The sequence below is a fragment of the Armigeres subalbatus genome, unplaced genomic scaffold, assembly GCF_024139115.2.
Source record: "Armigeres subalbatus isolate Guangzhou_Male unplaced genomic scaffold, GZ_Asu_2 Contig111, whole genome shotgun sequence".
Taxonomy (NCBI): domain Eukaryota; kingdom Metazoa; phylum Arthropoda; class Insecta; order Diptera; family Culicidae; genus Armigeres; species Armigeres subalbatus.
The window spans coordinates 147,859-169,756 of NW_026941858.1; the positions used below are offsets into that span (position 1 = coordinate 147,859).

The following is a 21,898-nucleotide window of genomic DNA, read 5'->3' on the forward strand; positions in this document are numbered from 1 at the left end:
GGGAAAGGAATCGTTCGTTAGTTGAAAAAGTAATTCAAGTGAAGCCACCTTGGTAAGTGACTAACTTTTTATTATAAACGAAGTTATTTTGAAAATTCGAAGACGAAAACCGTGTCTCAAATCAATCCAGCGCGAAAGCGATGTGCTTCCATTAATAAGTACAATCAACACAACACAATCGATTCTGCACTAAATAATTTTGTGATCTTCGATGCATGCATTATTTTTTTCAGTTCGTGTTCTCCCGCACTAGATGCCGTGACCAGATCGATCGCACACTGATTAAATAAATTTCTGCTCTGCAATACAGAATTTTTTTAGTTTGCGTTTTCCCGGACTACTTACTAGCGGCAACACGATTGATATTGTTCAAATAGTCAAAAAAAATATCACAAAATTTAAATTTAAATCTAGGGGGCTGTTTGTATATTTCAATGATTTTCCGAATATTGACTATTGTATGTAGTATCTTCAAACCTCAAAACTTTTCATTCTTACTTTTAGGTAAGATTCAATTTGTTGTTGGCACGTAAAATGTTGCATTTTGTTTTGCTTTAGGGCCTTCTTAACTCTTAAGCGGTGCTCACCCATGCGCTTAAACCTGGTTTGAGGCCTAAGCGAAAGTGAAGAAATTAACCATTAATAAGAAAGAATCGCTCTAAAATGACTTCACAAGGGCCCTAGGAATCCGCACCACAGCTTTGCCTTTTTGACAAAGTCATACTGATCTGATTCATATATGATTACATTTACACTCTGATAGATAACATAGAATACTGAAGGATAGTATAGGATAGAATACATAGAATTTGAATAATATTAAGTTTTGAAAGCAGTTTTATGATTTTGTTCAGCGGCGCAGCCAAGATTTTTGATAATACATGACCATAGGAGGCAGTATGGTTTAAGTTTAAATTCGTTTCGAAATTTCGCGGAATTTCGTTAAAAGCTAGCAATTTCCAGCGAAATATTTGTAATTTTGCGAAACGAAACGAAATCAAGAAATCAGATTTCGCCTTGCTCAAATTCCGCGAAATTCCGCGGAATTTCGTTTCGAACCACCTGAAACGAAATTTTTCGAAATACCGCATATGCTTACCCGTAGCAAATCGTTGGAAGGGGCTTCGAATTAATCCTCCAGGGATTGATAAAAGAATCCTCCAATGATTCCGAAAGGACCCCTCCAGGGATGTTGAAGCAAATTGTTGAGGGATTCCGAAGCACCTCATCGAAGGATTTCGAAGCAAATCGTCGAAAAAATCCGAATCAATTCGGCAAGGGGTTCCGAAGTAAATCGTCGAAGGAGTCCGAACTTAATCTTCGAGGAGTCCGAAACAAATCATCGAAGTATTCTGAAACAAATCGTCAAGAAATTCCGAAGTAAATCTCCGAACGATACCTAAACAAGCAAATCCTCCATGGATTATGAAGGGTATTTCCCACAGATTCCCTAACGAAACCGAAAGGAATCCAGTGTGAATTCTTTTGGATTCCAGTTGGAATACTTCGATGATTCTGAAAGGAATTCTTCAGAGATTCCAATGAGAATTCTTCTCGGATTCTGTTGGGAATTCCTCTCGGATTCTGATGAGAATCCTTCTCGGATGCTGATGAAAATTGTGCAGATTATCGTGCTGCTAATCAATCGGAAGTCTGCTGGAAAACTGTCACTCCAGTACGCGATGGATGACCACATGTCTATGACTGCTGATGAAGTACCACGATTATTTTGACATTTTGGTGGCTCACCGTTGTTGTTCATATCAAGCTTACTTTGATGCTTTCACATCATTTTTTTCATAATTAAAACCAAGTGCAATTTCACTGACACACAGGAATCTTTCTCAGAAATGAGAAACAAGCGCATTTGTCTTCCTCCTCCATATTCTTCTTCTTCTTCTTCTATGGCTCTACTTTCCAACTGGAACTTGGTCTGCTTTTTCCTCTTAGTTTTCTATTAGCAGGCTACTGGAGACCTATTTCATTATGAAAGGGTGAATATGGCGGATAATTCTTTTGTCTTCAAACTTTTCCAGTAATTCATTGTATAATTATTATTTTTTTTAATTCTTTATTTAGGTGTTTTTTTTTTAAATTGTATAATTATGTTAAAAATATAAATATAACTGCTAAGTAACTTTTCAAATTCTAGGGGGACCTAATTATTTTTTAGGGAGGGCTAAGCCCCCCCTTATTTACGCCAAAGGTTATAACATATTCTTGCTTACGTTCAAGTGCGCTTTCGATCGAAAGTGTACTAAGCTGATTAAAGTGTCACACTTTAGGTCAATACGTTCAATCGTTTTAGTTCACTTAATTTTTTTTTAAAGTTTCGTATTACAGCTGAGACTTTTGCTATAAAATTACAAAAAACATTGGGAAAGTCGTGCATATTTTTCATTCGTTTGTGACCTAAATTGTGGTACACAAAGCCAACATTAATTTTACTTATTTTTAGATGCAATTAGAATGATAGAATTCAAATTCCAATACATCTTCTTCTTCTTATTGACATTACATCCCCAAATTCAAATACCAATTATCACAATTCTCCGCTCTACTACTTTCTCAAAAGTTTTTAAAACCACCTTCCATTCCTCTAGTTGCAATAATGTTGAGTCACTGGTGATGACCGCTCATATGTACTTAAAATGGTTAGTTCCAATTTCTGTTCTTATTATGTTTAGCCCAAGTTGAAATGTCGAAATATTTCTAAAGGCAAATAGCTTTTGCGCTGTTCGGAAACTATGAGAGGTTATCTGAAAATAGTTCATGAACAAAGCTTTCCCCAGCGCATTCACCCTGAACCGGAATTAGTTTTGCCAAGCCATGCATCAACATCAACGGTTTTATTTTTTGTGCAAAAAGCACGTTCCATCGTTGCCCCCTCTCTGGTACCACGTGAAACGTTTTACCAAACATGCGAATGAAGCGGGCAACGCCATCAACGAACCTGACAATAGTCGTCTAATTTGATTACATTTCTAAATTTGATAAAATAATCTTCAACCTCACGTTATGCGCGTGATTCGGACGGGCGAACCAGCAACAAAAAATGGAACCAGGTAGGTATGTCACTAAGGCAATGCGACGACGGCTGCGGTGGGTGAGCACTATCTGCCGGTTGTGGTGCCACTGCCACAGAAAGAAAGCATGTTCAATCATCAAATCCGACAACCATTTGGCTATGTTTTGATGCGGTGGTCACACACTTATCGCAGTATGTAGGCAACTTCCGTTTTTTGCCCATCTACTACTGCACAAGTATCGCTCTTGAACGGAAACATGATCCGGTCGTCAATGGCTATTCCAATTTCAGTCGTATGCAGTGTTGAAGTGATTGCATTGTCAAGTTAGGAGGAACTCATCAATACTGAACAATCGGTTACGAAACAGATGATTGTTTGATGCCGAGTGCACTTCTCACTTCATCAGGTTTTCATTCAAGACGGAATGTTGGGAAAAGGTTCCGATGCCGAGTAGGTTGATTGGAATATGAATAAAAGTCTAAACAATGGGTACATACCTAGATAGATCTGTTAACGTTTGGTTGAGCAACTGACTGAAATTTGAACCCGAGGAAACTAGTGAAGTGAAACGTTTCCTTAGGAGCAAACAGAATTCAAGGATACATTTTATAATGAAATTAAAAAATTAAAATTTAAAATTAAATTTTAAAATTAAAAAAAATTAAACAAAAATTCGAATGTAAATGTGTTTCATTCTCCATCTCACTTTATCAAATAAGTCTCTAGTCTAGTCTTCACATACACAGCCTGTTCGAGAAAGAATCCTAGAAAGTGATAGATTCGACTACATCTATCACTTTTTGTGTTAGTTCAACGATGCAGAATGACGGAGACAAATTAGCTAGCCTTCTTTGTTGCCTTTTTATGGAAAGTTACAGAAACAATTTCACTACTTAGAAGAAAATGCAAATCATAATAAATTGTTTCGTCCGACCTTTAAGACATTTATGTACAATTGTACAATGTTGTTTGTTTGCTTTAATACCAATGGATAAATAACTACTTTGAAACGAACTCTTAATCAGCGTCTGCAAAAACTGTCAGTCCGGCATCAAGTGAATTAAGCCGGACTTCAATAAAGAATACAAAATCCTTGGTTCAGATCAGCAGCGGTGGACAAGCAACAGATCCAATCTGCACACCTCCCACAAAACCAGAAGTCAACGTTCTTTCCATAACTGAGCTCCAGTCAAACCATTTACATCGTGAAAACGAACACCTACTAATCCAGCAGCTGAACAGAGCCAGCGCGACAAAACAGTTCATGGCTAAATACCGCGATATCATTCGAACATTTCGCCCGTTCCCGACGACGATGACGACAACCACAACTAGGTATAGTAGCAGTGCTAGTGCTAGTCATATTCGACAAAACCTGGCGAACTAAATCCTTCACTAGTTAGTTGCTGCAACACGAACACCAGCATCGCCGCTAGTCCATCGTTTATTGTAAGTTGTATTTTTTTATTCGACTTCTCTTTTATAGTCGCTCAATCGATATTTTCATGGCTCGGTACGTGACCTCCCTTCGGGTTCCAATTCGAAGCAACTCTATTTTTGCTTGCGGTGGAATTTGAATTCCGTGTGGGTGTTTTGTGCCGCTTCGGTCCAACTGGTGGTGTGATATTCGCTGGTGACAACGCCGCCATAGTCAGGAATGGTTTGCCTGTTCGTATGATGGCGTTTGACCGTATGGCATTGAGTCATTAGCTAAATAATTCACGTTTGTACGGTAATCCTCTTGGGGCTAGCGTGTGTGCTCGGCGTGACACCATCATTGTTGTATGATGGAGTAACGTGCCAATCAGGAGGGTAATTATAGATAGTACACGCAAAACTAGCGCAGTAAATTACGAGCATTTCGAAACAATCTTGCTGCATAGTTGCAAGGCCGCTCAGCGTTAAACTTGCTCAAAATGTTATCATTTTCAGTTTGTTGCGATTGGCTTGTTAACTACCGAATTGAATGCCCGCCCGTGTCTACGTCTACCATTGATGATTGATGATTCTCGTCCGCAAGCATCGCCAAACATTGCAATCGCTTTCATCGCAATCGCCAAACAGCTGATGTCAGATTGCTCAGTCCTCCGGTGCCGAATCGTGCCGAGGAGAGGCAGGCGTGACTAACCGTACCGAAATGAAAACCCGTTCAAGCAGGTTCAAGTCAACCATGATATCATCCTTACCGTGCGCAAACCGGAGCTTACTTCGGTGCGAAGGCGATGACTCATTGCTCAAGTGTGATCGCATTCGGCTGCGCGCGCTGCTTGGTTGGATGGCCGAAATGACCGCAACGACACGGTAGACTGCGAACTCGCCCGAATTGTGATACACACTACTGGAAGCAACTCAAGCCCAAGCGCTAACTGTAAGTGCAAATGTCACCTCAAGGACCATTAATCACCAATGGATGACATTTTGTTTAGCTTCTGGGAGAATGTATCGTTTCGATTTCCTGTGTGAACTTGACGAACGTGTAGAGACTACGTTCTAAATTCTCAAAAGTGAAGGTAGATTCCCACCCAACAAAGACTTATGGGAGGGCATGTGGAATACTTACTCACCAGTAGTTAGTAGCACGTAACACAATGGGGAATTAGATGGCCAAAAATTGATGGGTGAAGGACACTTAAATATTATTCAGGATATTGTCAGCAAATAAATTATCTCGCATGATTGGAGGCTTCATGAACCAATTTGACAATCAAAGATATCAAAAGATTAGAACCTGGGGCTACTTAAACAGCCTTGATGGAAATCCATAAAGTACGTCCCGTGAAAAAGGCTTTTTCCAAACTCTTATTTTCCCTTAGTTTCATTATTCTCGAATCCCCTAAAAGCGTGAAACAAGTTTAGTGTTTCCGGAGACGAGCCAGCCTAGGACTGAAAGTCTCCTTAATAAAGATAATAATAAAAAAAAGTTTAGTGTTGAGCCATAGAGTGGTCTCTCAGTTCCCTCGGCGGAACCTACTTTGGGCGCCCCTCACTTACTAAGGGAAGTAAAATGTTCAGTATTTTACATTTCGAGAATTTGAATCTTACCTAAAAGATGAATAGGTTTAGTTACTTATGGAAATCGCTGAAATTTTTTCACGGAAAGAGAATTTGAGGAGCATGACAATTTATATAAAAAAAATCTGAATTGCATCTAAGTTGCACTAACGAGATATCGGTATATTGTATATTGAGGTATAACGCTTCATATTTGATAAAATTGCTAACTTAGGACTAAATCATGTGAAAAATCTGCAAAATTGTTATTTAGATCTATTGACAAACTGAGTTACGAAGGTGTTTGCGGGAGTGAATCACTAGCACCACTGTGGAGAAATGGCGCATTCAACACCGTACTTGAATTTTCTTTGTTTGTATACGTTAATGATATACATATAGAGTGTGAGTTTGAAGAATCCTTTGATTATCAATCAGCCAACTATGAGAACATAAAACTAAAATTGAAGAATATCGACTGGCAACCAATTTTAAGGAATAAAGCGAATGTAGATAAAGCAACACAACACACTGTATAAAATAATAATGGTGGAAGTACCAGTGAAAAGACGAAAAAGCTGTATTGAAAAATTCAAATTGCTTTACAAGAGAAATTAATAATCTTATAAATCGTAAGCAGAAACATAAAACAATACACACATAAAATCTACAAGAAACATAATTATAATCAAAATTTAGAAGAATATCTTCATTTTTGTGATAAGTTGAACTCTGCTATTAACACCGCATACTATGAATATAATTCAAAAACAGAGCGCGGAAATAATACTAGCAAAAACATTTTTTCAGCTGTGTGAACATTAAATTTAAATCGATCAACTTCTCATCAAAACAGATAACAATTCAGAGGAAATATGTAAGTGACGTTGGCGTCAATCACATAAATATGCATAACATCTGCGATGCCTTGAAATATTTGGATGCAGGGCTCCAGACCCGATGGAATACCTCCAGTGTTCGTTGAAACTTTAGTTATAGAACTCACAGCCCTATTATTCTGTATTTCTGACAAGTCGGATGTTTCCCTAAAACATGGAGAAATTCATTTCTAGTTCCGGCTTCTACAAAGGTCGTTCAATAGCCACAAATCTAACAGAATTCGTTAATTATTCTTTAGAAGCAATGAATGGTGGTCATTTGGCACGGCAAATGCTGGGTAAAACGTACCATTGGTACTTCGCGTACCTGAAGGAATAAAATAGACTCTATCTCGCGGTCCTTAGCCTCTTACCCAGCAACAATTATCCTTACCTGCTCGTGGTGCTGGCCGGGATACGAGCAATCTTAGGGAAGATCGGGTAACAAACCCCGGTGGGAAATATGGTCGTATGCTGACAGGGAAGGGGGGTTTGCTCCTTTCCGGAGCTGCAAATCTTACTGAGCGTCTGTTCTCCATGTTAGGAGCGACTCACAGCAGCTTCTGTTCTCTATGTTAGGGGCAGCTGATCATAGTCCGAGTGCCAGCGAGGCACGGCATGAAACTGTGCACCATGGTCCACCGGGAATAATGGTAATAATGGTCCTCCGGAAATTTAGGGAGTTTGATGCCAGAAACTGCAAGCTAGCCAAAAAAAAACTTACGCAACGACTAAAGAATACGGATCGGAACCATCGGCAAAGACCACTGCGAAGAGAAGAGACTAGCAATTGTAAACCCGAAAATTTCTCAACTTCATCGGGAGCACACCCAAACTGGCCGATGTGCTCAAGGACCGTGGATTCGGCATCGTAGTGCTACAGGAGGTTTGTTGGAAGGGATTAATGGTTCGAACGTTTAGAGGCAATCATACCATCTTCCAGAGCTGTGGCAACCCACACGAGCTGGGAACAGCTTTCAAAGTGATGGGCGATATGCAAAGGCGCGTGAGAGGTGGTGGCCAATCAATGTGAGAATGTGCAGGTTGAGGTTCTTCAAATTCAGCATAATCAACGTCCATAGCCCACACTCCGGGACCACTGATAATGATAAGGACGCATACTACGCGCAGCTGGAATATGAGTACGACAGTTGCCCAAGCCATTACGTCAAAATCATCATAGGAGATTTAAATGCTTAAGTTGGCCAAGAGGAGGAGTTTAGACCGACTATTGGGAAGTTCAGTGCTCACAGGCTGACGAACCTGAAGATCACCACTGCAGACAGAATCACAAGTCAATCACGTTCTGATTGATGGACGGAACTTCTCCGACATTGGCAAAACGTACTTTCCATATAAACGATAAATACGGATCCATAAAAAACTGAAAAACGATCCATAAATAACATCTGAATGTTCCTTAAATGCTACCATAAATCCATAAAATAGTTTATGAGATTCCATAAAGAATAATTCTTCGATCCATAACTATGCTAAAATTTAGCAATTCATTGGGAAATATGTTCCATTAACATGGTCAAGAAAAACAATACAATTCTTGCTATTTTCCCATGAAAATATGACAAATAATCCATAAATCTTTGCAAAATGATCCATAAAAAACTATATATTGATCCATAAAACTTCAAATTTGCGCTCGTGATGATGATCCATAATTTCAGTAATATGATCCATAATTTTAGTCATATGATTCATAATTCTGGCAATTTGATCCATAACTTTGTTCAAATGATCCATAGTTTTGGTGATATGATCCATAAATTTTGATAAATGATCCATAGATTTTATAAAATGTGTGGATCAATTAATATGGTTTCATTGGCCTTCTTTCCAAGCATTATGGATCACATTATCAAAATTATGGATCATATGGCTGAAATTATGGATCATCATCAGGATATAAATTGCGCAAATTTGAAATTTTATGGATCATTTTTCAAAGTTTTATGGATCATAAAAATGTTCTTTATGGAATCTCTCGAACTATTTTATGGATTTATGGTAGCGTTTTATGGAACATTCAGATGTTATTTATGGATCGTTTTTCATTTTTTTATGGATCGTTTTTCCACATTGAACGGTGCAAAGCAGTCTTCACGAAAACATGAACCGCGTTTAAACAAGTGCAGTTTTCCCGTGTGCAAGTTCGCACTCAAACATGCATACTAGATCCAAACCGAGTTCATCATAAACCGAACCAAAATCGCACCCGGTTTGAACACGAGTGTGCGCCCAAATTCAAACACACGGGTTTGAACATGGAAGTTTAAACATCAGTTTACACACAGCATGCTGTTCATCTGTTCATATTGGTCAAGTGGTTTCTCTTCTTGAGTAGCGGTGATGGCCTAGTGGTAACTCGTTTGGCGTTCACTCAGGGCACTAGTGTTTGAATCCTTGACTTTGGATTTTTTTTAGGAATGGCACATGAATAGTTTTATAAATGCCACTTTTCAGCCCTTGTCAGATGGTTTGCGCTTGGTCCGATATCTCAATATCACAACAATTTGTTTACTCAACATTTTGCATACAATCTTCAGATATTATTCTTAATATTCATAACAACTGAATATTATGTGCATTTTCCCGGTAAGACAACCGGCAGCCTCCAATGTAATGATTATTTAAAGTGTCCTTGCGTTTATGTTCTAAACGAGGTTAAATACATATGTAAGTCTCGGTTCGTCTGTCTAAAATGTAGCCCCTAATTATTTTATATCCGTTACGGTCGGGGTTCAGCCAAACCGCACCGAGCGGCTTTTCGACTGACTTGTGATATTTTCATCGTACAAGTCAACGGAAATAGTTTGATATCAATTTAAGCGTACATTAGCAGTAGAATATTCTCAGTTATGGTGTTGAGGGATATCCGATACGATTTGCGTTCAACTAAATCTGCTAAACAAAATTTTTAGCAAAAAATTCGGTAATTTGTCGTTGGTGCTTGGTGCGATTTAGCAGAACCCCGACCATATGCAAGCATGCATTTCGTTTTGTTAGATACGATGGGATTTGCATATCGTGAATAAAATATAGATGTTGATTCCAAAAAGTTCTAAGACACACTTTTAGTGGGGGAGGGAGGTGGTTAACCAAAAATTGATAGAAATTTAAAAAGATAGTAGGGGTCTGTTCATAATGTATTCTATATTGCTATGTATAAATAATACGCCGATGAAATTATGCAATACAAAGAAAATTAACAAACGATCGAGCTCCAGGTCAGAAATAAGCCCACAAATCCTTGAACATAATAGTCTTATAAACTACATGGCTCTCATAAAAGATAAAATCTCCAATTATGACATTCCAAAAAATTACGAAACTGGAATTAAAGACGTTGATCATAAGGTTCTTCAAAAAGGTCGAAAACCTTCTCTCCCTGGAATAAAGAAATCTCTATGCAACCCAGAACTTCGCGTCAGATTCTCGGTATATTTATCAAGTACCACCGCAAAGTAAGTAGAATGAATTATCCCCATATAAACGTGTCAGAAAAATCTTATCCCAAAATTTTAGAAATGTGAACTAATCAGTATTTTGGTGTTTGCAGAATCCCGAAATCCTAAGAAGAATTGCTTTCAGAACCTCGAAAATGGAACAAAAAGCTCCGCTCAGAGCAGATTCGAACCTAAGACGTCCTGAATGAAGAGCCTGAATCAAGACCTCACCTCTATAAACGCTTCGTTATGCAAGTGCGAAAAATGTGCACAACATGTTTCAATTTTTCAATCATACCTTCATTGAAGTTTGGTTAAATTCTCTTATTCGAGATATGAATAACAAGGCTGGGAAACGTGAAGAATCAACAATAGTTTCCCTAGAAACCCGTTCATTTACCCAAGCGTAGCATTCTCGTGTGCAAGCGCACATGTTTGAACCCAAGTTTGAACTCGATGTTTGAACATTGTACATTGCGCCTGGGTGTATCGGAGTTCAGGTTCGTGTTCAGATTGCTATGTGCAAGTTCGAACATAGCAAGCAATGTTTGATTGGGTGCACAAACTTAGGTGAACATCTCACACATGTTGCACCTTGAAGACTGGTGCAAAGTAAGGGCTGCCTCCGACATTATCGACGTCAGGACATATCGTGGCACTAGCATCGACTCTGACCACTACCTGGTGATGGTTAAACTGCGCCCAAAACTATCCGTCATCAACAATGTTTGGTACCGACGATCGCTATGGTACAACCTAAAGCGACTGAAGCGACTGATGTCGCCACTGCATAGCCGCAGCATCTCGCGGCAGCGTTGCCGGAAGACGGTAAGCTCGATGGGGCCCCTCTTGAGGACTGCTGGAATACAGTCAAAGCAGCCTTTAACGACGCAGCGGAGGACAACGTCGGGTATATGGGACGAAGTCGACGGAACGATTGCACTATGGTCCAGGATACAGATTTATGCGGAAAGTTGCATTTTACTCCCAAACTATATTTTTTAGAAAAAACTGTTGTTCTACAAAATTGTTCGAAATAGTAAGGCCATCACTATGGTTCTACAGAAAAATAAGGTGGCCCATCATTTAAAAAAAATTATAAAACATTTTTTTATTTCTCGGAATATTGACATGTTATGTTCTACAAAGTTGTAGCGTAGCTTATTCCAATCAATTTCGCAAAAAAAAATTTTCTGAAGCTCTTAAGCTGGCTGATTTAGAGCAATTTTACCTAATTGGATTAGGGAGTACCTTAAAAAACTGTATTTTTGATCTACTTTTTTTGTTTTAGATTTCTCGAAAAAGTCGTGTTCAAGTGACTTTTAGAGCTCAAAAAAATGCAACTTTTGACAGGTAAATATGCTCAATATCTTTTTCCAATCAAAAGTTATAATCATTTTTCTGTCAAAATAACATTTTTTTCATAAGTTGATATCTCCGGTTAGGGCAGACCAAAAAATATATTTATACGGCATTTGAAAGAGAAATTAATATTCTTTATTATGTCAAGAAATTGGGGATATGTTATTTTTTTATCTCAAGTTTTATCAATTTTACTAAACTCATGTTTTTTCAAATAAATTATTATAACTCGACAACGGAAGAAGATACAGACGATATTCTTATAGCAAAACACGCGTTTTGAAAAGCCCCAAAAGTCTTCAGAACATAACGTTCATGAGAAATGAAAAATAAAAAATCTACAGCTTTAACACTTTTTATAAGTTTTATCATTATCATCGTATTGCAAGATTTACGAGAAAAAATGCATTTTCGGTCTGAAGCATACTTTTAAGAAACAAAGTTTGTTGGTATTATAGAGTTACCGAAAAATAGGGTGGGCCATTTTATAAAAACGTAATTTTTTTTTTTTGCGGAATATTGATATAAAATATTCTACAAAGTTGTAGCGCAGCTTTTTCCAATCAACTTTGTTATATAAACTTCCTATGTAGCTCTTAGGCTTACTTGTTTAGAGTAATTTTACTTACCAGGATTAAGGTGTCCCTTAAAAAACAATATTTATGATCTGCTCATTTCATTTTTTATTTTTCACGGATATCATGTTCTGAAGACTTTTGGGGCTTTTTAAAACGCGTGTTTTGCTATAATAATATCGTCTGTATCTTCTTCCGTTGTCGAGTTATATCAATTTATTTAAAAAAAACATGATTTTAGTAAAATTGGTTAAACTTGAGATAAAAAAATAACATATCCCCAATTTTTTGATACAATAAAGAATATGAATTTCTCTTTCAGATGTCGTGTGAATATATTTTTTTGGTCTGCCCTAACCGGAGATATCAATTTATAAAAAAATGTAATTTTGACAGAAAAACGATTATAACTTTTTATAGGACAAAGATATTGACTATATTTACCCATTAAAAGTTTTTGAGCTCTAAAAGTCACCTAAAGACGACTTTTTCGAAAAATCTAAAATAAAAAGTAGATAAAAATACTGTTTTCTTAGGTACACCTTAATCCAATTAGGTAAAATTGCTCTAAATCAATCAACTTAAGAGCTACAGAAAAAGTTTTTTTTTAGCGAAATTGATTGGAATAAGTTGCACTACAACTTTGTAGAACATAGCATGTCAATATTCCGAGAAAAAAAATAATATTTTCTAATATTTTTTTATATGGTGGGCCACCCTATTTTTTGGTAGCACCATAATAATGGCCTTACAATTTCGAACAATTTTGTAGAACAACATTTTTGTCAACAAAAATATAGTTTTGGCGTAAAATTCATCTTTCCGCGTAAATCTGTATCCTGGACCATAGTGGATTGGTTCGACGAAGAATGCAGACAGATTCTGGAGAAGAAGGACGCAGCGCGGGCGATCGCCCTGCAGTAAGAAATCCGACAGAACGTGAAACGTTATAGACGGAAGCAGAGACAGCAGACCCGCCTTTTTCAGGAGAAGAAACGCCGCCTGGAAGAAGCAGAGTGCGAGAAGATGGAACAGCTGTGCCGATCTCAAGAAACACGCAAGTTCTATCAGAAGCTTGACGCATCCCGCAAAGGCTTCATGCCGCGAGTCGAAATGTGCACCTTGCAGCGAGCGAGGTTGGCAGACAAGGTGCAAAACGACTTGGCGATCGTGGGGCGCACTCGAGGATAGAGAGATGCAGCCTCGAACCGTGTATTGTGGCGTCCGTTCAGATGAAAAAAAAAAATAAATGAATGCTCGAAAGCCTCCCTTCAAGGCTCAGAATCTTCCTTTCAAAAGGTTCGGAAGCCTCCTATTGAGAGGTTTGGAAGCAACCTTCCAAGAGGTTCTGAAGCCCCCTTTCAAGAGGCTCGGAAGCCTCCTTTCAAGAGGCTCGGAAGCCTCCTTTAGAGAGGCTCGGAAGCCTCCTTTCAAGAGGCTCGGAAGCCTCCTTTCAAGAGGCTCGGAAGCCTCCTTTCAAGAGGCTCGGAAGCCTCCTTCAAGAGGCTCGGAAGCCTCCTTTCAAGAGGCTCGGAAGCCTCCTTTCAAGAGGCTCGGAAGCCTCCTTTCAAGAGGCTCGGAAGCCTCCTTTCAAGAGGCTCGGAAGCCTCCTTTCAAGAGGCTCGGAAGCCTCCTTCAAGAGGCTCAGAAGCCTCCTTTCAAGAGGCTCGGAAGCCTCCTTTCAAGAGGCTCGGAAGCCTCCTTTCAAGAGACTCGGAAGCCTCCTTCCAAGAGGCTCAGAGCCTCCTTTCAAGAGGCTCAGGAAGCCTCCTTTCAAGAGGCTCCGGAAGCCTCCTTTCAAGAGGCTCCAAGCCTCCTTTCAAGAGGCTCAAGCCTCCTTTCAAGAGGCTCGGAAGCCTCCTTTCAAGAGGCCCGGAAGCCTCCTTCAAGAGGCTCAGGCCTCCTTTCAAGAGGCTCAGGAAGCCTCCTTTCAAGAGGCTCCAGGCCTCCTTTCAAGAGGCTCAGAGCCTCCTTCAAGAGGCTCAGGAAGCCTCCTTTCAAGAGGCTCAGAAGCCTCCTTTCAAGAGGCTCAGAAGCCTCCTTTCAAGAGGCTCGGAAGCCTCCTTTCAAGAGGCTCTGGAAGCCTCCTTTCAAGAGGCTGGAAGCCTCCTTTCAAGAGGCTCGGAAGCCTCCTTTCAAGAGGCTCAGGAAGCCTCCTTTCAAGAGGCTCGGAAGCCTCCTTTCAAGAGGCTCAGGAAGCCTCCTTTCCAAGAGGCCTGGAAGCCTCCTTTCAAGAGCTCGGAAGCCTCCTTTCAAGAGGCCTGGAAGCCTCCTTCAAGAGGCTCGGAAGCCTCCCTTTCAAGAGGCTCGGAAGCCTCCTTTCAAGAGGCCTGGAAGCCTCCTCAAGAGGCTCAAGCCTCCTTTCAAGAGGCTCCGGAAGCCTCCTTTCAAGAGGCCTCCTTTCAAGAGCCTCCTTTCAAGAGGCCTGGAAGCCTCCTTTCAAGAGGCCTCAGCCTCCTTTCAAGAGGCTCAGAAGCCTCCTTTCAAGAGGCTCAGAAGCCTCCTTTCAAGAGGCTGAAGCCTCCTTTCAAGAGGCCTGGAAGCCTCCTTTCAAGAGGCTCGGAAGCCTCCTTTCAAGAGGCTCGGAAGCCTCCTTTCAAGAGGCTCGGAAGCCTCCTTTCAAGAGACTCGGCAGCCTCCTTTCAAGAGGCTCGGAAGCCTCCTTTCAAGAGGCTCGGAAGCCTCCTTTCAAGAGGCTCGGAAGCCTCCTTTCAAGAGGAAGCCTCCTTTCAAGAGGCTCGGAAGCTTCCTTTCAAGAGGCTCGGAAGCCTCCTTTCAATAAGCTCGGAAGCCTCCTTTCAAGAGGCTCGGAAGCCTTCTTTCAAGCAGTTCAGAATCCTCTTTTCAAAAGACTCGAAAGCCTCCTTCCAAGAGGCTCGGAAGCCTTCTTTCAAGCGGTTCGGAAGCCTTCTTCAAAATGCTCGGAAGCCTCTCTTCAAGCGGCTCTGAATCCTGATTTTAAAATGCTCAAAAGCCTCCTTTCAAGAGGCTCGGAAGCCTCCTTTCAAGAGGCTCGGAAGCCTCCTTTCTAGAGGCTCGGAAGCCTCCAAAAATCTTAAAAGTCCTATGGGAAGCTTGATGTATAACATTAATTTGCATTCAAAACAATTTCAGGCAACTATTTAGATTGCCCATATCCTTTTAGTTTTCAGATCAGTTTTCCACATATTTCATGAGTTATGCTTATTTTTATTTACAGCGAAAAAATAGGGGGTTTGACGAAGAAACTCAATGTATGATTTGGTATGATCAGAAGTAACATTAGTAAGTGAAATGGTATTATACTGCATCAAGACTCTACATCACACCATGCAAAGTGACCGTTCGACCACGCACAAAGCTCGACAACAGCTTACTTTTATTGAACATTATTTCGCACTTATTGATCTTCCTACTCTAATTGTTGCTACAAAAGCTTATATTTTTTGAAAAACTAGAAAGTAACAACACAGATAAAAATATGTTGTGATTTGAAATGTATTTTCATGCACATATTTTAAGCATGCAAATAAACGTAAAACCAGGTGTCTGCGAAGCGGCCATGGTTTTGATGCCAGCATCAAAATCATCGATTAATTTAACACGAAGACGTAATCATAGTCATCGAAAACCTCCCATTGAAAATATGTTACAAATATCGTGATATTTTGGCGAAGCAGAGCGCTTGGTGCCGATTGAAATATGAAAATTGATTAAAGGCATCAATATTCTTGTTCAAACACACCTCGCATTCATACAACGTCCATTTGGAAAAAATCAGTTCGGAATAATGGTTTGTTTACAAAATAGAATTGTCAGTGGGAAACCGAATTTCAATAGAACAATGGGAAACTCAAAGATGTTGGCTATTGTCAAACGTAGGGGGTAGGATTGGGGGTGCCAGATACCTGCGTAAAACTCAATCGATCTCACTATTCTTTTAAATCGAAATAAATGTGAACGGTGCTTGCTTGTAAAATTCAATCAAATTTTATAGAATATCGAATGCTAATTCGTTTGATGGGATATGCTGCAATTTTACACTTCGTTGAATTTTCAAAATTATTTGCTGTGAATGACTGAAATTTGAATTGTGAATTTCTGTCAAGACTTTGCTTTAATACTCCCGGAAGTACTTTTTCTATCCAAGTGAAGTAAACTTGTCAAAGACTGAAATTAAAACATAAAAATCATTCATTCCCTTTCTCGATATCGAAATTTTGTTTTCTTTCCAGAGCCATTCGATTTTTTATTTCAAATTTCTCCTTCGAACGATCTTTGACTGACACCCTGTGGGAATATATTTTTGACTCCGCCCGCCTCATTAAAACAGCCCATAGTGCACAGGTGGACTTGATTAAAGTGCCGTGGTAACACGATCCGGTCCTAGAGGTTGAGCTACGGTGTGCGCGCGGACGCCACACACAGTTCGACAACACCTGACAGAGCCGGCACGCGGCGTCTATTGGGTTTCTCGTTCGACCTAATCCGTAATTAGCTGACAAAGCACGCCGACTTCGAAGGCATCCGATTAGCAAATCCCATTATACGATGGGCTGGATCGAGCTAAATAATGGAGCTTTGCTTTACTTTTGTTTCAGATCGACTACGGCCCCACCACATCTACTACAACAAAGAAAGGGCGCCGTCGACTTTAAAGAATCAGGTTCACATTCCACCGACGACCGAACGAGTAAATTAACCCAATAAACCCTTTCACTTGTGTATGGGAATATGTTTCACTCTCGGTATCGATACGTGGAAAATCGCGAACAAATTGAGTGATTTCCTTTCGATTTTTTCAAGCTGGTTTATTTCGCAGAGGAACTAGACACACAAAACCAGTTTAAAGCCGACCTTTTTTCTATGCCCATGCTCTTTGTGGCAATAGAGCACCATGGCAGTCCGCCCTTTTCCGTCGTCTTTGGTCAAATGTAGAGGCTGGTTATAGTTTGTGCAGTACCTGGCGGGCTGCCACAGTCGCCACCTTGAGACAAAGCAAATTCGCTACCCAGTCAGCTGCCTTACCGTGTATTGATGTCGAAGTAGCATCAATAAAGACAGGGAGTTTCAAACATTGTTAACCTAATTTGATTGGTTTTCTGACTTGATAAAATTATTCCATGATATGCACGTCAGAATTGCAAAAGAAAAATTAAATTCTCTCTGCAGCTTTCAGTATGAGAAGCAAACACTAAAAAATACAAAATGAAAATGCACAAGACTTGCATCTTGCATTTTCGGTAATCCGGTTTCCGTTCCGGTTTCGATTATGTTTTGCAGGGTTATTGGAATGCTATGCTTGTTTCCTCGCCAGCCATCAACGAGTGTCGCGAAACGTCATCACTTCAGTGATCAATCCGGTTTTGAGAAAGGTGTTAACGCGCAAACGAACGGAAATGTAGGTCAATTTGAAGTGGTTTAATTTTCAACGATCAACTTTGCTCTCAGGATTCACATCTGTTAAGCCACGCGTTTCGTTACAACTGTGGTGGTATGATTTACACCAAATTTGCCTTTTTGTGATATGTATATTTTGCATAAGCGTCATTGAACCAAAGTTGAAAAGAAGAAATTAAATATTCACTTACCTCCAGCTTCACCGAGTAGTCGTCGATCAGTTTTTCCTGCTGCTTCTTCAGTTCCTCATTCTTCTCGAGGAGCGCCTTGCCCAGTTCGGCCGCCAGCAGCAGGTCGGCCTCCTTCTGGTGCAGCTGGGCCCAGACGTCCTTGTCGGAGATCTGACCGCTGTCGGGCGGCCGCGTCTCCATGTCGATGATGTAGTCCTCTAGCGTCGGTTTGGACCTGCTGTGCTTATCCATTCAGGATGGCGCACGGGGGTCGGAACAACAGTGAGAAACCAATTTTGTCAGGGCCGGAGCACGGCCGTGCACACGAGCACACACACAGTTTAGTTGTTGTTAGGGGGTTTCGTGGAAATTCGAATTGGGAGCCCACAGTTTCACTATGACGTTATGGCAAAGAGGTGAGACGAAGGTTAAATGAATAATGCTGTTTTGATGAGCACGGTACAGTGTTAGTCACATGGCATCCGATTCGTGTGGGTGGTTTGTGATGGTTCGCGGTTCAATTAATCCGCCACGTGTATCTTCACGCTCTCATTTTTCGGCTTGCCAAGCATTTCACCATGGCGCATTACGCGTTATCACTGATCATAAATACTGGATCGCATCTTTTTATTCAATCAACACGACACCTACTGCGGATTTCTACTCTTCCGAGCTTGATTTAATAATTGCGAATTCCGAAACTGAAAATGAAATACAAATCACATTTGGAATCATTAAAATCGTAACCATCTAAAAATTCAAATATGTAATATGTGAGCATAACTTATAACTCAATGGCTTATTGTTACTGTGAGTGAGCTTGCGTCCCACGCTTTCTTCCTGCGTTTTTCTGTTGGAAAATAATTTTAAATCCGGAGCTCCACCTGCCGTCCATTGATGTATCAAATATGAACAAAATAAGTATTGCATTTTCCTGCCGCCTTTCATCATTACCGCATTTCTTTATTCATTAACCAAACAAAGTAGAAGAACATCAAGATCAAAATTTTTCTCGCGGGAGATAAAAGTTACTCGTCTACTTGAAATGGTCTGCAGATGCGAGTGCATTTTCCCATTTTCTCATCGCATTACTTTTCCTACATAACTGAAGCACTTGTAATTTTATCTTCATTCACCAACATAACATTGTGTGCAAAAAGCCTTTATCTTCGCTCCGAAGCTGATAGATGCAGATTGGATCGTACCTACACTGGGTTACTATTTATTTTATGCGCTCTAGACGTTGCCGTGGAATGCGTTTTTCGGCTTGCTTTTTCATGGCGTTGCTCGCTGGTGTACACGAGTAAGTTTGAATTACGATCGTAAGTAACACAGCCACCGGCCTACCATAAACCAAAACCAATGCCGTGGTGCACAGTAGTGGTAGATACTCAAGCCAAATTCGAGCTTAAAACAATAATAATTATAATAGTAATTATAACAGATAAGCAACTCAGAGCAAATGCATATTTCAAAGGACTAACAAAAAACTCCAATAAAATATGAGTAATTGCCAATAAAATTCCCTAAATAATGCATTTGTTCGTTTTTTCACTCCTTTCTTCCAGTGCCATTACCAATCGCAAAAAGAGTGGCCATTATGGAACAAACAACCTCATCCCTACATGCAATCGATGTGGTGGTGTGGCTATAGTGAACGCATTCCATCGCCATTTTTGTTGATGTTCTAGGTTCGAATCCTGTTGCGGTCATGAAATTTTTGTAATTGCTTGTAGGTAGTAAAAGCAAAAGTAGTAAAAATAGGAGTAAGATGTTTTTCGCTACAAGCTCCTCCGACCCGAAAACTGCTTGAAAAAAATTGAAAAATTGAAAATTGCGACCCGAAAATTCTCATCGAAACGAAAAGTACGAACCCTGGTAAAAAGAAATAAAAAAATTCAATAAAGAAACATAAAAAAGCAATAAAACTGAGCATTTTTTCCATGGATGACCCTTTTATTGTTTAATTATTTTGCTTTTTTTAAATTTTCTTATTATTATATTCCACTTTATTGATTTTGGATGTTTTTATTTTCTTGTGAAAAAAAAATTTGTGTTACATTTTGTAAATGTTCATTACTAATAATGATTTATTTATGGAAATTTTGTATTTTTTATTGAATATATATTTTGATTTCTTTGTGGAAAATTCTTCTTTATAATTGCACGTTTTGCTGTTAATAGTTCTATATTATTTAATTTTGTGGAAAATTCCTCTTTATTTTTGGAAATTTTTAATTATTTAGGGAAATTTCATACTTATTTGCTACTTACATACTGATTTCTTTATTGTCAATTTCCTATATTTTTATCAAAATTTATTAATTCTTTATGGAAATTTTATTTTGCTGCCATTTCAAAGCTAGTAGGTATAGCAAATGTTGCGCCGTGTTCGACTACCGTACTAAAAATATTGTCCCACCAAAAAATGTTCCCACCAGTTTCTACATATATGGATCCACTGCAAGAAAGAGCTTTTTGGGGTGCGAAAAAAGGTGCAAGAATGACGTTTTGGATTGTGATTTCACTAACTTCTATACAATTGGACGTATGAGCATTTGTTTTGGTACTACGACAAATTTGCACGGTAGTCTATTTTTCGATGAGAAAAGGGATGTATGCCTCAATAAAAGTCGAGCATAGTCCATCGAGGTTTCGAAACATTATCAATGTTTCGGATATCGCTATGACAATTATGTTGAACCGACATTTGGTCGAAAATCAATTTTTGGTAAACCAATCTGGTTGGAAGAGTGAAACTTTCCAATTCTAATTAAGTGTATACATCAAGGTTCAAAATTTCATGAAAATAGGCTTCCGAGCCTCTTGAAACCTAAGAGGTTTCTGAACCTCTTGAAGGGAGGGTTCCGAGCCCCTTTAAAGGCGGCTTTTCAGCCTCTGAACCTCTTTAAAGCAGGCTTCCAGGCCTCTTGAAAGAATAATTTCAATCCCTTTGAAGGGAGATTTCTGAGCCTCTTTGAAGGGGGCATCCGAAACGCTTGAAAGAAGTTTCCGAATCTCTTGAAAGTTGGCTTCTGTGCTTCTTGGTAAAAGACCTCTGAGCCTTTTGAAGGGAGGCTTCCGAACCTCTTTATGGCGGCTTTTGAGCTACTTAAAAGGAAGCTTTCTAAAATGTTGAAAAGACACTTCTGAGACACTCGAGAGTGTACTTCCAAGCCTCTTGAAAGGAGAATTCCTAACTTCTTCAAAGAAGGCTTTCCGGGTCTCTTGCAAGGATGCTTCCGGGGCTCTTGAAAGGAGGCTTCCGGGCCTCTTGAAAGGAGGCTTCCGGGCCTCTTGAAAGGAGGCTTCCGTGCCTCTTGAAAGGAGGCTTCCGGGCCTCTTGAAAGGAGGCTTCCGGGCCTCTTGAAAGGAGGCTTCCGGGCCTCTTGAAAGGAGGCTTCCGGGCCTCTTGAAAGGAGGCTTCCGGGCCTCTTGAAAGGAGGCTTCCGGGCCTCTTGAAAGGAGGTTTCGGGCCATTTGAAAGGAGGCTTCCAGGTCTCTTGAAAGGAGGCTTGGGCCTCTTGAAAGGAGGCTTGCGGGCCCCTTGAAAGGAGGCTGTCGGGCCCCTTGAAAGGAGGCTTCCGGGCCTCTTGAAAGGAGGCTTCCGGGCCTCTTGAAAGGAGGCTTCCGGGCCTCTTGAAAGGAGGCTTCCGGGCCTCTTGAAAGGAGGCTTCCGGGCCTCTTGAAAGGAGGCTTCCGGGCCTCTTGAAAGGAGGCTTCCGGGCCTCTTGAAAGGAGGCTCGCGGGCCTCTTGAAAGGAGGCTTCCGGGCCTCTTGAAAGGAGGCTTCCGGGCCTCTTGAAAGGAGGCTTCCGGGCCTCTTGAAAGGAGGCTTCCGGGCCTCTTGAAAGGAGGCTTCAGGCCTCTTGAAAGGAGGCCTGGGCCTCTTGAAAGGAGGCTTCCAGGCCTCTTGAAAGGAGGCTTCCGGGCCTCTTGAGAGGAGGCTTCCGGGCCTCTTGAAGGGAGGCTTCTGGGCCTCTTGAAGGGAGGGTTCTGGGCCTCTTGAAAGGAGGCTTCTGGGCCTCTTGAAAGGAGGCTTCCGGGCCTCTTG

General features: G+C 40.4%; 1 protein-coding gene across 10 annotated transcripts in view; it reads right to left on the minus strand.

Moving 5' to 3' along the window:
• LOC134202242 (bicaudal D-related protein homolog) overlaps positions 1 to 21,898 on the minus strand; it is a 147,350-nt gene that overhangs the window by 88,524 nt on the left and 36,928 nt on the right. For 5 of the 10 annotated variants that reach the window (XM_062677279.1, XM_062677284.1, XM_062677281.1 and 2 more), the window contains exon 3: positions 17,867 to 18,546. In XM_062677279.1, the coding sequence (XP_062533263.1) occupies positions 17,867 to 18,097 (231 nt within the window). In that variant the 5' untranslated portion in view covers positions 18,098 to 18,546. The remainder of the gene's footprint in view (positions 1 to 17,866; positions 18,547 to 21,898) is intronic. The other 5 variants (XM_062677280.1, XM_062677287.1, XM_062677286.1 and 2 more) reach the window with 3 other exon arrangements.